We start from the raw sequence: 16,596 nt of genomic DNA, 5'->3' as shown, positions 1-16,596 counted from the left end.
AATGGTATAAGGCTCTTGCTTTACATACACTTTGGTCCAAATCAATTTAGATTAGAGGTGGAACCTTTATTGTTGCCCCCATCTAAGAGAAATTACAAAAGCTATATATATCAACAAAATACAAAGGGCATGAAAGAGGATTGCTTTATTTTACTAAGCATATAAGTGCCTTTACTAAGTAAGATGCCTCAGGGAGGGTACTGATTATAACGGAAATGCAAAGGAAAAAGAGGAAAGACGTTCCATTTTCTGTACTTGAATAAACTATAAGTACTATGGGGTCAAAACAGTAGGAGTACATAAAGATTCGAGAAAAGTAAACATGCTAAAGATGTTTCTACTACTAAGTAGGACTTTCCTATCTAGCAATTACCCAATAACCTCTAAATAAACCCCAACAGGGTATATTAAGTCAGTTCTCAAGCATAAGAAATTAAAACATAAAGAAGTGCTAGTCCCACCTCCCTACCGGTAACTACATGGCATTCGAAAAGTCACCTAACTTTTCTGAATATTAGTCTCCTCATCTGTTCAAAGAAATAGCAAATACTGCCCTATTTACCTCAGTGAGCTGTCCTGAGGATCAAATTAAATGTGAAGAATCAAATAAATATGGAAGAGTATCAATTCTATGCTTACATAGCTTTAAATAACCCTAAGAGTTTGTAGTGATACAGTACAGTAGTAGCAAAGAGCTTGCATATAGCAGCATCTATCCAACTTTGAGTGTATATATATCTGTGTGTCAAACATGCCTAACATAATGCTCGACAATTAAGAAGCATGTAATACATAGTTGATAAATGATTGATTTGCATCTAGACAGGGAAAAAGAGAAATGGGACAGCAGATAAAGGTCATAAACTCTAGTAAGACCTCACTTAAGGTTGTTAGTAAGTTCTTGAAAACTGTGACTTTAAGCAAAACAACTTAAACCAATTGTTTTTTCTTCATTAACATTATAACAAAATGACATTGAACAAAATGATGTTATTCGAAGGCCTATTCTGTATTCAAAATAGAGCCTGAATAATGAAATCAGAAGTCGCCTGACTTCAAAAGCTAAAAAAACACAGATATTTGGAAGCATTGTAGAGATTACAGAATTTTAGTACTGGTGTTGCAGTATCTAAGGGTAGTTCTCAAAAGCCAAAATGCATGAGAATCACCTGGGATACCTGTATGCCTGGGATTCTGTAGGTCTGGGGTGAGCCCCAGGAATCTGCAATTTAATCAGTACCCTAGGAGATTGTTATACAGCGGACACATTTTGAAAAAAACACTACACTAAGCTATCTCTGGTATTTTAAAGTTGATTATAAAAATAATAAAGATCCTTAAAAAAAAAAAAAGAGTCACTTTGAATTATTTTAAAGTATAGTCAGGATCCCAAATTAAAAAACGAGCTTCACAAGTGCAAAAATTTCATCTCTCCTAAGAGTTTTCCATGCATGAACCCCAAAACTGTGATCAAGGCCCAAAGCAGCCCTAATAACATCACTAACCACATGGCTGAAGGCGCTATTGAGCAATTATTCAGGGAGAAATATCCAAAAATATAACTAGCTTTACATGTTAATAAACCAACCATCACAGGAAAGCATGCAATTTAAATTGAGCTGGTAATCCAAAAATAGGAAGGCACCGTATGATGACTGTCACAGGAAAGGCAGTTTTCATTTTAACATACCAAAGGAGCTCAGCCATAGCAATGAAATAAAAACAGAATGCAAACACTCTGGGATTTATTAGAATTTCCCCTCCTCTTCAAGGGGAAGGAGAAACCCTTTTAAATAACAGATTTATCTAATCATTGTTCAGAGTCTGAGTTTTAGCTCAGTCTCCAATATTCAAAATATTTTTAAAACTGCACAGGTGGGTCAAATGACTGTTCTGGTTCATCTTGATTTTGAAAGGAATGAATTTCATCACCTACATAAGGATTAAATTCAGAAAACGTCATGGAAATGTAATCCTCAACAGGTGGTTCCCATTCTAGCAACTATGAGTTACTCTCCACCTAAAAGAGGAAAAACAATTGCCCAGGTTTCCTCCATTGCTTGTTGAGCATCTCGCTATTTAAATTTACTTCATGATATATGAGCTAGGTCAGGACACACCAATTGTTACAGCTTTTTTTTTTTTTTTTTGGTATTTGCACTAAGGGCTTTTCTGATAAATCTGAAAATTGAAATGCAATTGTGGTATCTTGTAATTCTGTATCAATCTCTTACCCTCGTGAAAATCCAAACTTTTATTTCTTGTCCAACTTGGATATGCAAAATGCCGATTAAATGCCCCAAAAAGAACATAAAAACACATCAAACTTCCTGGAGTATAAATCTGTCATTATCATTATATATAGAATCTATACATTGTATTCAGAAAACCAAAACTGAAAGACTACATAAAACTACGGGCTTTGAGGTCAAAAGAAAAGTCTGATAGTGTCAAACGAAAAGTCTGCCATCTATGGACCATTAAATACTGTTTACGTTAACCCAGTGCTCTACATAATTTTCAAAAAAGGCCACAAATATTCTGTCCCAGCCATTTCACACATTGGCCACATTCACCAGTGCCACCTCCAGTTCACAACAGAGGCACTACACTTGAAGCCAGAAACCCCAGTTTTGAATAAATGCCTTGCTACCTCCTAACAGAATGATCTAAGACAAGTTACTATTACCTTTCTGGGCCTATCTTCTCATTTGTAAAATAGAATACAGCTTTACCTACTTTCCAAGTTGTAAGAATAAAAGAAATAAGGGGCATGAAAATACTTTTGTGAATTATAAAAAAATCATTCAAGTTGTAAAAGATTCTGATCAATCATTTCTCCATATGAAAAGAGTAAAAAAAAAAAAAAGCACACAATCTCAACAAATACACAAGATGGCAACTAAACTGAAAAGGAATTTAAAGAAAAGGCAGATATAGTATTTATTTTCGGCTTGCTGCCATATTTCATTTAGGCACAGCCTAGACTCTGAGCAGAACTTTATTTTCATGGCTGCACTAATTTCTATGTCAAGACGTGTAGCCATGTCTTATGAGTCAAAAATCATCACACAAAAACCATGAAAGCCAGATTCTATTTTCTTAAGCCTCGGGCCAAGAGAAGTGCTGTATTTTGTTTTATGCTCATTCCTACTTTATTATGCCATTGCAGGTTACAAAGTTGAGGGAAAAAAAACAAAATACTTACAGCTGCAGACACTATCTGGGCAGAAATTCCCTTCAAAAGTGAATGGCGCATAACTGATCCATGGAGTGAAAAAGAATCAGGTAATTTCTTCTTCCTAAAATAAAGAAAACATTTAAAAACAGACAAAAAAAAGGGGAAAAGGCGAGGTCCCAATGCTTTGAAAGAAAACACACACACACAAAAAGCAGAAGACAACATTGTATGTTATTTGTTAGATCTGTTTTTAAAAGATGTATGAAGTATCTAACAATCCCACCTTAAAACGTATTAAACCCGCCTTGAACCTCAAAGAAGCACAAACAGGAAAATGAATCAAATCACCATTCCTTTCTCACGATTCAAACTGCTCCATGCCCACCTTAGGAAATGCGACAGTAGGTTCTCATGTTCTCCAGAAGCCTGACTACAGAGCACTCCTCCAGCCTGCAAGTCTACATTACCCTACTGCCTTCTTACCCTTGCTCACCTTTCCTGCGCTGCTGCTCCTCCTATGACCATCCTCTCATTCTTCAACCACTTCCTCAAATCCCCCCTCTACTCATCCTCATATAAAAAGTAACTTTTAAACTTGTACCCAACATTACTGAGCACCTACTCTGTATGACTAGAAGTATGCTCTGGGAATACAAAAATAAGAAAGTCACAGTTACTACTGTCAAGGATCTCATAGCTTAGACAGGCTGAGAAGTAACTCTAAAGAATAAATGTTACACTAGAAATATGAATTAAGTGCCACATAAATGCAAATGAAGAACAGTTTAATTCTGTTTATCTGGGGGACATTAGGGATAGCTATAGAAAAGAGAAGATGACTAATTTGACCTTAATGGATGACTAGGAGTTTGTCAGGCAAAAAGTATGGGCAGAAATATGAAGATGTAAAGGTGTGCAGTGTGTCTGGGGTATACACACACAAAAGGTATGGATTAGGAGAGGAGGGCTGAAGTACGAGTGCTTAGAGATTAGGTGAAAACAGTAAGCATGGCCCAGACTGAGGCCATGCAGAGGAGTTCTAACTTAATCTTGTAGGTGACAAGGTGACACCATATCTTTTTATTTATTTATTTATTTATTTATTTATTCATTCATTCAGAGATGGAGTCTCCCTCTGTCACCCAGGATGGAGTGCAGTGGCGCGATCTTGGCTCACTGCAAGCTCTGCCTCCCAGATTCATGCCATTCTCCTATCTCAGCCTCCCGCCGAGTAGCTGGGACTACAGGCGCCCGCCCCAACACCCAGCTAATTTTTTGAATTTTTAGTAGAGACAGGGTTTCACCGTACTAGCCAGGATGGTCTTGATCTCCTGACCTCGTGATCTGCCTGCCTCAGCCTCTCAAAGTGCTGGGATTACAGGCGTGAGAGACCACGCCCAGCCAATGACACCGTATCTTTTAAGCAGGTGTTAACCATATCATCAAAAACATTTATCTATTTGCACATTGCCGAACAGGTTAACATAACATCCTGTTCAGCAACGTCCCCTATCCCATAAGAGATAACCTAAAGAAAAGAGCACTGGCACAGGCAAAATTGAAGAAGAAAAACAGATCACTTTATCAATATTAAAGTTACACACGAATTCAATAATGTATTTATGATTCCTCCACTTCTCTTTCCTTTTCATATTCTCTCCAAGAACTTAGAAGGTGAAAAGCAGCCCAAATTTAAGTTATTTAGGTTTAGAAGTCCTTTTCCTGAATTTTTAATCATCTTTGTGATTCTCTGAACCCACTCCAAGAGAATGAAGGAAGGCCGATCTTAGAGAATGCAGATGACAGGGAGGTGCAGGAAGGTGCGCAGAACAGAAGGGTAGTGAACCAAGCTGCATGTTTCCACCACGGACACTGTGCCAGGTTTAATTTGTACTTCCTCCAAGGGCTCTCCTGCTTCCGGGAGTCCCTGGCTATCATTATGGCTTCCTATCGAGAGTCCAGACAGTGGTCATAGCACCTACCCTTTTACCTTCTTCCTTAATGGTGCCAAAATCTTCAAGATATTATATCCCTTCTACTTCCTATGCAAGGCTTCAACAGACCATATTGTACTTTAAAAAGTACAATAGAGTACAATATTTACATTTTAAACAATTAAATACTTCAACTGTAAGCAAGTATGATTCACATGAATACCTACCTTTTTAAGTTGGTCCTGTCACCACTATCTGAGCTTGCCACAGATGAAGTATCATAGGAGTGAGAATCAATAGTATCAATGTTTAACAATGTAGGATCCTCAAGAACAAAAGACTCATCTTCATCATCAGTCTAAATTGGAAGAAGATAAATCAATACATTCAAAATCCAAATACTCTGTGAAATAAGACAGGTATTAATGGGTTTCTCCAGAGCACACAAGTGCCTATTTCTGCCTTTCACCTCCATTCCATGCATTCTTATTGACCAGAAAGGCACCATACAGAATTATTAGTATTAAATTCTAGATAGCTATTTCTTTCTACAAAGAAGTCACCCCAAAAACTTCCTTCTTGTAGCAGGAAGAAGCAGAAGCCGTTATGCAGACTACTGTTAGCTACAGAATATTTCTTTTTTTTTTTTTTGAGACGGAGTCTCGCTCTGTCACCCAGGCTGGAGTGCAGTGGCCAGATCTCAGCTCACTGCAAGCTCTGCCTCCCGGGTTTACGCCATTCTCCTGCCTCAGCCTCCCGAGTAGCTGGGACTACAGGCGCCGCCACCTCGCCCAGCTAGTTTTTTGTATTTTAGTAGAGACGGGGTTTCACCATGTTAGCCAGGATGGTCTCGATCTCCTGACCTTGTGATCCACCCGTCTCGGCCTCCCAAAGTGCTGGGATTACAGGCTTGAGCCACCGCGCCCGGCTGAATATTTCTTAAAAATCAAGCTTTTACAGATCATTTAGCAGTTAACTAACAGCCAATGGCTCATTTGAAGAAAACAAACACCATCTGACTATAGTCTACTATAAAAAAATATGACAAGGAGACAGCAGAAAGGCATTCTGGGTAGGAAACAGTGCAGAAAGACATAGTGATTTCACAATACAGATTTTGTCCATGGGAAAAGTAGTAGTCCAAAATGTCTGGAGGATATAAGCAGAAGCTGGAGATGACCCTAGAAAGATAAGCTGGTACCCAAACCATAGAAAGCCTTATATTCCATTACACTAGATGGCAGCAGGGCCCATGTCTGTCTTGTTCATCATTGTACCTCTAGTGCCTAGTAAAATGCCTGACACATAACCAGTACTCATTTAATGAGTATTCAGTATACTATATATAGCAGGCAGTGGGAAGGCAACTGACATTTTTAAGAAGTGGAAAGACATGATGGGAACCATGTTTTAGAAAGATAAGTGGGGCAGTATGAAGAATGGATGAGGGGAAACAAGAAGACTTTAAGGACCAGTAAGAGAGCCACTGCACTATCAAGGAGAAACAGGAGATCCCAACCTAAGAAGCTGCAGAAGAGGTCAACAGAGGGAATGATGAAACACATTACTGAGAAAAAAATCAAACGTCTCTGGTTACCATTGAAATGGGGGATTGAGTAGGGGTACGGATGGGAGGAGAGGCAAGGGAGAAGTCAAAGACGAGTACAAGGTTTCCAGCTTCTACAACTAGGCAAAGGGTGATTCTACTCACTGAAACTAGAAAGCAGACAAATGGCAGATAAAGCAGGATGAGGTACTTGGCTTTGCACAAGTTGATTCTGGGCGACAAATATCAGAGAATGATGTCTCACCGTCTCTTTCAGCTGCACTACCTTCTGCCTTACCATTTGCAATCAACGTGCTTGAGAGATTAATGTCTACTCACTACCTCGACTCCACTCATTACAAGCTCCTACCAATCTTGATGATGTTACTAGCCAAATCTACAGGTCTGCTTTCTGTTAGCGTGTTCTTGTCCTCCAGGCATCATTTAACCCTGCTGACCATTCCCTGTCACCCAGGCCAGTACAATCACAGCTCACTGGAGCCTCAAATTCCTGGACTCAAGCAATCCTCCACTCCAGCCTCCAAGTAGCTGGGACTACAGGTGCATGCCACCATGCCTGGCTCATTCCCTACATCTTGAAACTTTCTTTTCCTTTGGTTTTCGGTACATCTCTCCTTCCTGGTTCTCCGCTAATTTATGTATCCTCCTATTAGTCACATGCTAGCTTCTTCTCAGCCCAACCGTTAAATATGATTGTCCCTCAGGATTATACTCTAAGCTCTCTTCTTCTCTTCCTACTTCATGTACTTCCTATTTGAGTAAGCTCACCCATATCTATAGCTTTAAGAACCATGTTATCTAATGACTCCAAAATCTGTGTCTTTAGCATCAACATTTCTCAAGGTTTAGGTCCAAATTTATAACTGCTTTTCAGATATCTCTACACATAGGTCTTCTAAGAACAGGGTTAGGACTGGCAATAAGACACTATGTTGCTTGAGTGCTGTAAAGATTGGAACAATTGCTGTAGGAAAAGGGAAGGAAATAATTCAGAAATAAGTACGGCAGCATCAAGATCTTAAACAAGAGAGTCAATCAAAATGTTATTTGATTTTCTTAAAAAGTCTGGTGACATAATTAAAGAAAATGGATCAGATTAATCAAGCCAGGCTTACAAGATAAGTGAAAGAAAAAGTGAAGGGAAAAAAAGAAGTGAAGATGTCAAGACTGAATTTAAAACTACTGCTGCACAGCAAAAGTATCAATTATCCCCAAACTGATGTGAAAAAAACTGCACGATCCTTTCAAATTTCAGCTGATTTGTGTATGTGTGTGTGTGTGTGTGTGTGTGTGTGTGTGAACTGATAAACTAATTCTAAAACTTACATGAAAATGCAAAAAAAAAAAAGGCAATCTTGAATAACATCAAAGCTGGAAGATTTTAAACTACCAGATACCAAGACCTATTACAAAGTTTCAATCACTAGAATGTGAGATTGAGGCAAGTATGGACACACCAATGGACTCAGATCCACACGTATTTATATATCCACCTGATTTATAACAAAAGTGACACCAGACGAGAATACTCTTTTTAGTACATGGTGCTGGCTCATAGCTCACACTATCACACCCAAAAAAAATTCCAGATGAATTACAGATCTACATATGAGAGGAACAATGAAAATGTTAGAACAAAATAGGGTAACATCATCATAACCTTGGAATTGGAAAAATTTTCTTAAATAGGACAGACACACGCACACAAATGGAAATTTTTAATAAGCTGAACTATATTAAGAACTTGTGCTCCTCAAAAGAAACTATTAATAGAGTGAAAAGGTAATGTACAGAAAGAAAGAAGATGCAATATGTATATCAAATAAAGGGCTTGTATTAGCATACATAAAGAACTCCTATAAATCACTTAAAAAATAAAACAACAGAAGTGGGCTAATTATATGAAAAAGCAGTTCGCAAAAGAGATATCTAAACATATGTCAAAGTACCCAATTTCATTAGTCTTTAGGGAAATTCAAATTAAAATCATGATGTGATAGCACTACACATCTGTTAAGAATGAAAGTGAAAAGACAGAAAAATTCAAAAGTTTACAAGGATATAGTAATCAGAAATCTCATACACTGTTGCTGGAAGTGTATATCAAACCACCACTTTGAAAAACTGTGCCAATATATATTAAAGCTGAATATAACTATACCTGATGACCCACTAATTCCACCCCTAGGTATATGCCCAACAGAAATGTGTATAAAGCTGGGAACAGTGGTTCATGCCTGTAATCTCAGCACTTTGGGGGGCCAAGGCAGGCACATCACCTGAGGTCAGGAGTTCGAGACCAGCCTGGCCAACATAGCAAAACCCCGTCTCTAATAAAAATACAAAAAACTTTGTCACGTGTGGTGGCACATGCTGGTAATCCCAGCTACTCGGGAGGCTGAGGCACGAGAATCACTTGAACCCAGGAGGAGGAGGTTGCAGTGAGCCCTGATCGTACCACTGCACTCCAGCCTGGGTGATAGAGTGAGACTCTGTCTCAAAAAAAAAACAAAATGAAAACAGACAAAACCCAGAAATGTGTGTAAGTATGTATATGCCAAAACACACGAATAGGAAAATTTACAGCAGCACTCTTCATAGTAGCCAGAAATTAGAAACTACACAAATACATATCAACAGTAGAATGAATAAAGGTATATTCACAAAGAATTTTACACAGTAATGTGAACAAATCTAAAAACATAATATTAAGGGAAAGAATTCAGAAACAGAAGACTACACACTATATAATTCCATAATTCCATTTATATAAAGTTCAAAGCAGGCAAAGTATCAGTGCTGGTAGAAGTTAGAGTAGTAATTACTCTGGGTTTGGGAACTAAAAGGACACAAGATGAGTTTCTGGGGTACTAGTAATGTTTTTTTTTTTTTTTTTGAGACGGAGTCTTGCTCTGTCACCCGGGCTGGAGTGCAGTGGCCAGATCTCAGCTCACTGCAAGCTCCGCCTCCCGGGTTCACGCCATTCTCCTGCCTCAGCCTCCGGAGTAGCTGGGACTACAAGCGCCCGCCACCTCGCCCAGCTAGTTTTTTGTATTTTTAGTAGAGACGGGGTTTCACCGGGTTAGCCAGGATGGTCTTGATCTCCTGACCTTGTGATCCGCCCGTCTCGGCCTCCCAAAGTGCTGGGATTACAGGCTTGAGCCACCGCGCCCGGCCTGTAATGTTCTGTTGCTTTATCTGGATTCTGGTTACACAGGTTGTTCAGTTTGTTAACATTCACCACAGTGTACACTTATGATTTGTGCACCTTCCTCTATGTATGATATACTTCAATGAAAAGTTCAAAAGAAATTTCTGGCTGCACAATCCAATAGCAGGATTGAAGTAAACCCAGGACTATTATCAGAGACTGGGAGATTAGAAAGAGTCAAAAGACTTGATCTTAATGAGGCCAAAACACAGATTCAATGGAAGGGAATAGGGGAAAAAGGTGATAGAGAATGGAATTTCAAAATTTAAAATCTCAGAAGAAGCATAGTTTCGAAGGACAGCAATATCTAGAAACATTATTTCACGCCCTAAATTCTGAGATCTAGGATGTCTCAGTAATCTCTACATTTCTACTTTAAAAAGTATTGCCCAGGTATGGTGGCTCATGCCTGTAATCCCAGACTTTGGGAGGCTGAGGCAGGCAGATCACTTGAGGTCAGGAGTTTGAGACCAGCCTGGCCAACATGATGGTGAAACCCTATCTCTCCTAAAAACACAAAAATTAGCTGGGCGTGGTGGCGGGTGCCTGTAATCCCAGCTACTTGGGAGGCTGAGGCACGAGAATCGCTTGAGCCTGGGAGGTGGAGGTTGCAGTGAGCCAAGATCGTGCGACTGCACTCCAGCCTGGGTGACAGAGCAAGACTCCATCTCAAAAAAACAAAAACAAAAAAAAAAACAAAAAAAAACTTGGATGTCCATTTCTTCCCAGTCTCCCTTAAGGTTGATATTAATGAACATTATAGAATATATGCATCCACATATCCTGAGAAAAGGGCTTATCTACATTTTCTACTTCAGCCCTTTTCATTTTCTCTTCAGTCATTTTCTTTAGTACTCCCCAGAGCCCCCTTATAGTCTTCATAATGGTCTACAATTTGAACTATGTTTTCTTCCACTTACGACTTGCCTGGTTCCCTGGAGGTGTAAAGTCTGGCCACTTCCCAGCCTCATTTCCCTCTCAAGCACAGAGAGAGTCACATTGCACTTTATAACCCCAACATCTAACACCATGACCCAAATACACTAAGCACTCAAACTACTACTGAGGATGATAACAGTGTTATCTTCTTAGTAAACCACTAATGACTATACTTACTGTTACTCATAGATAAGAAAGTTATTGTGCAAGAACAGTTTTCCTTCATTATGAACTACAGCTCATTCATATGAGCATTATTTTCTTTGCTGATATTATATAATGATGTACAAACAAGGCCTTATACACAGTCCTCTAAGATTATTTTTATTTTACACTTAATAAGATAATTGAAATGAGGATGCGATTAAAGCCATTTTAACAAAACTGACTAAAATTAATCTTCTCACCTCTAAATGAAAGATTTCCTCTATATTAGAAAGTAAATAAAGGACATTTCACTGTAACAGAATATTCTTTCATGGACCAAAGCCTTCTTTGTCAAAACTAAAAATGCCTAAGTCTTCACACAGAACATATAGAACACTTCTGAAGTTAAAACACATTCAAAGTTAAAATACATTCAAAGTAACAGCAACATCAAACTGATATAAAACATAGAAATAAAAGCCATACGAGAAAAATAAAAGACACAATTGACAGAGAAAGTAGTTTGTATCCTATAAAGTGTTGCCTATAACCCTAATAGGATAGACAGAGGCCCAACTCACTCGGAGCTTTGGTATACGTGGGCATTTCTGTCGGGGAACTTTTGGGTCCTTATCTTTTGGAAAACATAACTGCAGATTTGAAATAGATTTATACATTGCAAGGTCTTTCTCAAATTAGAAGCTAAAACCTGCAAGGGAAGTCCCAAGCAAGGTTTTAAAAGATGAAGAAGACTGAGTTGAAGGGTTGTCAGCAGATGCAGGGTACATAAAACAGGCGTGCTTCACCAACCATGAACTCTCACAGAGCCCCTTTAGAAAGCCTTTGATCTCCCAATTCAGAAAAGAATAACATCATTTCAAAACTCTGAAAAACTTTTCAATAGAAATGGCATTCATAAGATAAATTATAAAAGATTAGTTTTCTTCATGTAGAAGAGTGATAAAGCTTATTATAAGGTTGCAAGATGTTCTTTAGTGTCAGAGGACAAGCTATTTGAATATCAGTGGTAGAGAAAACTTAACCATTAGCAACACATAATACAAACCTCAAAAGTGACATAAATTTTGCATCTCGATTCGCTTAATAAAATATATTTTAAAGTCTGCCAAGTATTAGGCATTGTTCTGAGCACAGAGACTAAAGAGGAACAAGAGATGGTTTATGCCCTTGAGAAGCTCACAATCTAGACTACTGCTGTCCAAGAGAACTTCCTGTGATGATGGAAATACTCTTTATCTATGCTGTCCCCTAGCCACATGGTAGCCGCTAGCCACAGGTGGCTATTGAGCACTTGAAATGTGCCTTGTACAGCCAAGGAATTAAATTTTTATTTGATTATAATTAATTTAATTTTAAATTGACACATGACTAGTGGCTACCCTACTGGATAGTGCGCATCTAGGTGCATTTATAACTAATCCAAAAAGTATTAATATTAATGCCACGAAATGACAGTAATCATTAATATTCACTTACCTCATTTAGTATGCTTTCCAGTGTTGGAGGAGTATCAACCTGAGGAATATCAAACTCCTTGTCATCAATCTAAACAAAGAAAAAAAATAATGCTCACAAAATGATGCCTTTCCCCTTATAACTGTGAGGGGTTTCAGTTTATTAAAATCACCATCAATTAAAAGACAAACTTACCACCAAAATGATCAACTCAAAAATCCATAGTAATAAGTCAAGACTACAGAGTGATTTCCTTTCCTATCTACACATTCAGTTACTATCAAGGACATACCTGCACTAACTGCACTATCCTGACAGCCCTTTCCAGAACGCTTTTTTTCTTGAGACAGAGTCTCGCTGTGATGCCCAGGGGAGTGCAATGGTGCGATCTTAGCTCACTGCAACCTCCGCCTCCCAGGTTCAAGCAATTCTCCTGCCTCAGCCTCCTGAGGAGCTGGGATTACAGGCACACGCCACTACACCCGGCTAATTTTTTTTGTACTTTTAGTAGAGGTGGGGTTTCACCATAAGGCCAGGCTGGTCTTGAACTCCTGACCTTAAGTGATCCGCCCATCTCGGCCTCACAAAGTGCTGGAATTACAGGCATGAGCCACTACACCCAGCCTACTTTCCAGAAAAGTTCTGTTGAAAGACTTCTGCATCTGCTTTCTTAAACGTGACAAAACAACATCTAAGAAAACTCCTAATTTTCTAAGTTTAGACATAAGTCATAAGCAATAAGCAAAAGTCTCACATCATATTTCTTAGTTATTTCATAAATTATGGTGAGAGATAATTAGGTCAAGCAACTTGTCATTAAATATCCTCATACTCACAGAAACCCATTAACATAATATTAAATCAAAGGGAGAAAAAAATGCTGTGCAAGATAAGGAACCTACCACTGGCTCTGTGACTTTGAGAAGTCATTTACATAGCTGTATGCCGGTGTCTTCATCTATACAACGGATTATCAGAGTGTTGTGAGAGTTCTGAAGCTCAAATGACAACATGAATCAAACTGTTTCATAAACTGTAATGGACTATACAAATGTAGAGTAATGTCATCTCATAAAACTACACACATGGGAGGTCAAGAAGGGAGAAGTGCTTGAGTTCAGGAGTTTGAGACAAGCCTGGGCAACATGGCAAGACCCTCTCTACAAAAAAATTAAAAGTTAGGTGGGCGTGGTGGCACACACCTGTGGTCCCAGCTACTTGGGAGGCTGAGGCGGGAGGATCACTTGAGCCCAGGAGGTTGAAGCTTCAGTGAGCCATGTCTGCACCACTGTACTCCAACCTGGACAACAGAGTGAGACCCTGTATCCAAAAAACAAACAAAAAAAGCAAAAAACAAACAAAAAAACTATACACAGACTCCTATTAACCCATGCAAAAAAGACAGACTTAGAGTCTCTGGGTCACAAAGCGCACTCTAACCAACACTGGTTAAACATTATCACTTGACAAAAGTTGCAATTTTTACCAGATCATTTTTGAACTCCAGTTCCTTGTCCAGATCTATGTAAGAGAATTTTGAAAGTGAAGCTTCTAGATTGAAGGACTTATTCAGCTCGTCTTCACTCGTCTTGGCACAGAGGCTCTGTTCCACATTTTCATGGTCTTGTTCATTTTCCATATTTACTTCTAATAACAGTATTCAGTCCATCAAAGCAAGTGTTCTTTTGTTTGTTTGGCCTTAGCTCACAAAGACCTGAATGATTACCTCTTTTCAAAAAAAGAAAAAAAAAAGTGTAATTTAGATTTCCTCCTTGTCAATTAGACATTCCAAAGATTTACTTGGTCAGATTTCACCTAATCATCTGATTGCAGGCAAACTGAAATTAACAGCAGGGTACAGGGTATGTTACTGGGAGAGGGCTTCAATGAGAGCATAAAGGAGGAACACCTAACTTGGGCTCAAGGACTTTAGGAAGTGGCCCGCCACCCAAAGTCATGAAACTGGTGATAGTGATAACTTAATAGGCTCAGCCACTAGACCTGGTACCAACTAGATTTATTTACCTAACAGCATAAGGGTAAATCGGTGCCAAAAGCTGCAATTAATGCCTTCCTTACATTCCAAACCCCAGGGTAGTGCTCCAGTTCCCCTGGAAATAAGCATATAAACCAGTTTTGTTGTTGGCCTCTGCACAGGGCCACAGATGTCTCTGGGAGTTTAGCAGAAACACCAGGGATGAACAACTAGCTATTTAATACAACACAAGCAAACCTAGGGGTTCAGATCTATTAAAGGAAACAACAATGACCCCAAGATAAAATAATTCCATAGCCTACCAGAGAGTTCTAGAAAGACAGCTAGTCATAGAGAAACATGGATACTTTCAGAGAAAAATGAGATACTAAAGAAAACTAGAAACTATACAGCTTTCTATTATTTCACAGCTCTAAATGATAGATCGCTCTGATATCAAAATCACAGATAATTTGGTTTACTTGCAAAACTGTCATTTTTAGAAAGTTTAAAACATTACTGTAAGTTTAATAATTAAGTTTGCTTTTAAATGATTTTACGTTGTGTTTCAACTAGGCTACAAGTGACCTAACTTTAAAAAGTCCAATTAGCTTTATCTGTTTAGAATAAAGCAAAAACATGAAAACACAAACAATACCCTAATAATAATAATAATAAAGATCATTTTGTTTTCTAAACTAGATGTTTTTCACAGTACCAAACAACTGGCAAAATTCTCAGTGCAAAGCTCTTTCAAACTACATATTGCCCTTAGTGGGTATAAACACCACTACCACCAACAACCCTTGCGCTGTAGTGAGCTTCTCCTAGTAAATTAGATTGTGCATGTTAGCGAAGGCAGAAAAAAAAGGCTTCTAATTACTGAGTCACTTAATTTCTTTTAAGAAATGGAGTCTCACTATATTGTCAACGTGGCCTCCAACTCTTGGGCTCAAGCCGTCCTCCAGCCTCAGCCTCCTGAGTAGCTGGGACTACAGGTATGTGCCACCGTGTCTGGCTTGAAATAACTAATTTTTTAAAAAGTGAACTGAGATTAGTTGTCTTTAAACAATATGCCAAAAATTCACTGACAATTTTACCTAAAGAAGCTCATTATTTTAGTACCCATAATTAATTTCACTTCCTTTCATGTTTCATTTTTATCATATCAAAAGAAATGAATAGTTACTTTGTATAAATCATGGACTCATGAAACTGACTTTTCAAGAGCTGAAACCAGCTTTTCTAGCTATTACACTATTTAGTACATTACCAAATACAAACTAATTTCTTTCATATGCTACAGAAAATAGGCTTTCTGTTTATAGGGTCATGTCCTGTAAAACACATGCTATCAAACACATTCCTAGAACACATAACTGAGGCCACTCTTTGCCTGGCAACATTTTAAAGTATCTTTCCAACATCATCAGGTTCTAAATATAGCGCTCCTTTTGCAATAACCCAAATGCAGTAGCAATACTAATGTTTATATGCATTTCTTCAAAGACCTTGGCTCATGACAAATTACTTTTTAATAAAGTCTTTCAACTCCTATTTGTACCACTAAGCAAAAATGGTTGCAATTATTTAACAACTATTTACAAACACGTGCAATCTAATTCACTTTCAGTGGTTCCTAAAGATAGTTATTAACTTTTATTCTTATACATTTTCAAAATAGTGGGAAAGACCATATGGCAAAATAATATTTATTTAAATGATTTAATAATCTAAAACGATTCATATTTTATATTTGTCTCTCCAAAATAACTCATAAAGAAAACAATTTTTTCCAGCTCTTTTATCTCATATCTGGAGTTATTAAGAGGTTCCAAGATCATATAACAAGTTAGCATCTGTGAACCCCAATATCACACTAAAGAAGTGTCAGGTGATCAAGCACTCCCTCAAGACTTCATACCGCCAAGCTACCCTGCCCCATTTCTGTCCTTCATTTCACAGAACTCCTTTTACTGATGTGATGTGGTGGCAAAGTGGAAAGAACACAAGCCAAAGAGTCTATTAAACTCAGGTCTGCAGTTGTGGCCACTTTTCTTAGAAATGACCAGGAAAAGGCCGGGCGCGGTGGCTCAAGCCTGTAATCCCAGCACTTTGGGAGGCCGAGACGGGCGGATCACGAGGTCAGGAGATCGAGACCATCCT

General features: G+C 38.4%; 1 protein-coding gene across 1 annotated transcript in view; it reads right to left on the bottom strand.

Moving 5' to 3' along the window:
• The window catches only part of VPS8 (VPS8 subunit of CORVET complex), a 268,413-nt gene that overhangs the window by 237,513 nt on the left and 14,304 nt on the right, over positions 1–16,596 (bottom strand). Inside the window, 4 exon segments of the mRNA XM_017865711.1 lie at positions 3,209–3,302; positions 5,343–5,473; positions 12,477–12,545; positions 13,942–14,183. Of these exon segments, the coding sequence (XP_017721200.1) occupies positions 3,209–3,302; positions 5,343–5,473; positions 12,477–12,545; positions 13,942–14,094 (447 nt within the window). The 5' untranslated portion in view covers positions 14,095–14,183.

Source organism: Rhinopithecus bieti, unplaced genomic scaffold (genome assembly GCF_001698545.2).
Source record: "Rhinopithecus bieti isolate Rb0 unplaced genomic scaffold, ASM169854v2 scaffold_2432, whole genome shotgun sequence".
In the NCBI taxonomy this organism is placed as follows: domain Eukaryota; kingdom Metazoa; phylum Chordata; class Mammalia; order Primates; family Cercopithecidae; genus Rhinopithecus; species Rhinopithecus bieti.
This window is presented reverse-complemented; position numbering and strand designations above follow the sequence as displayed.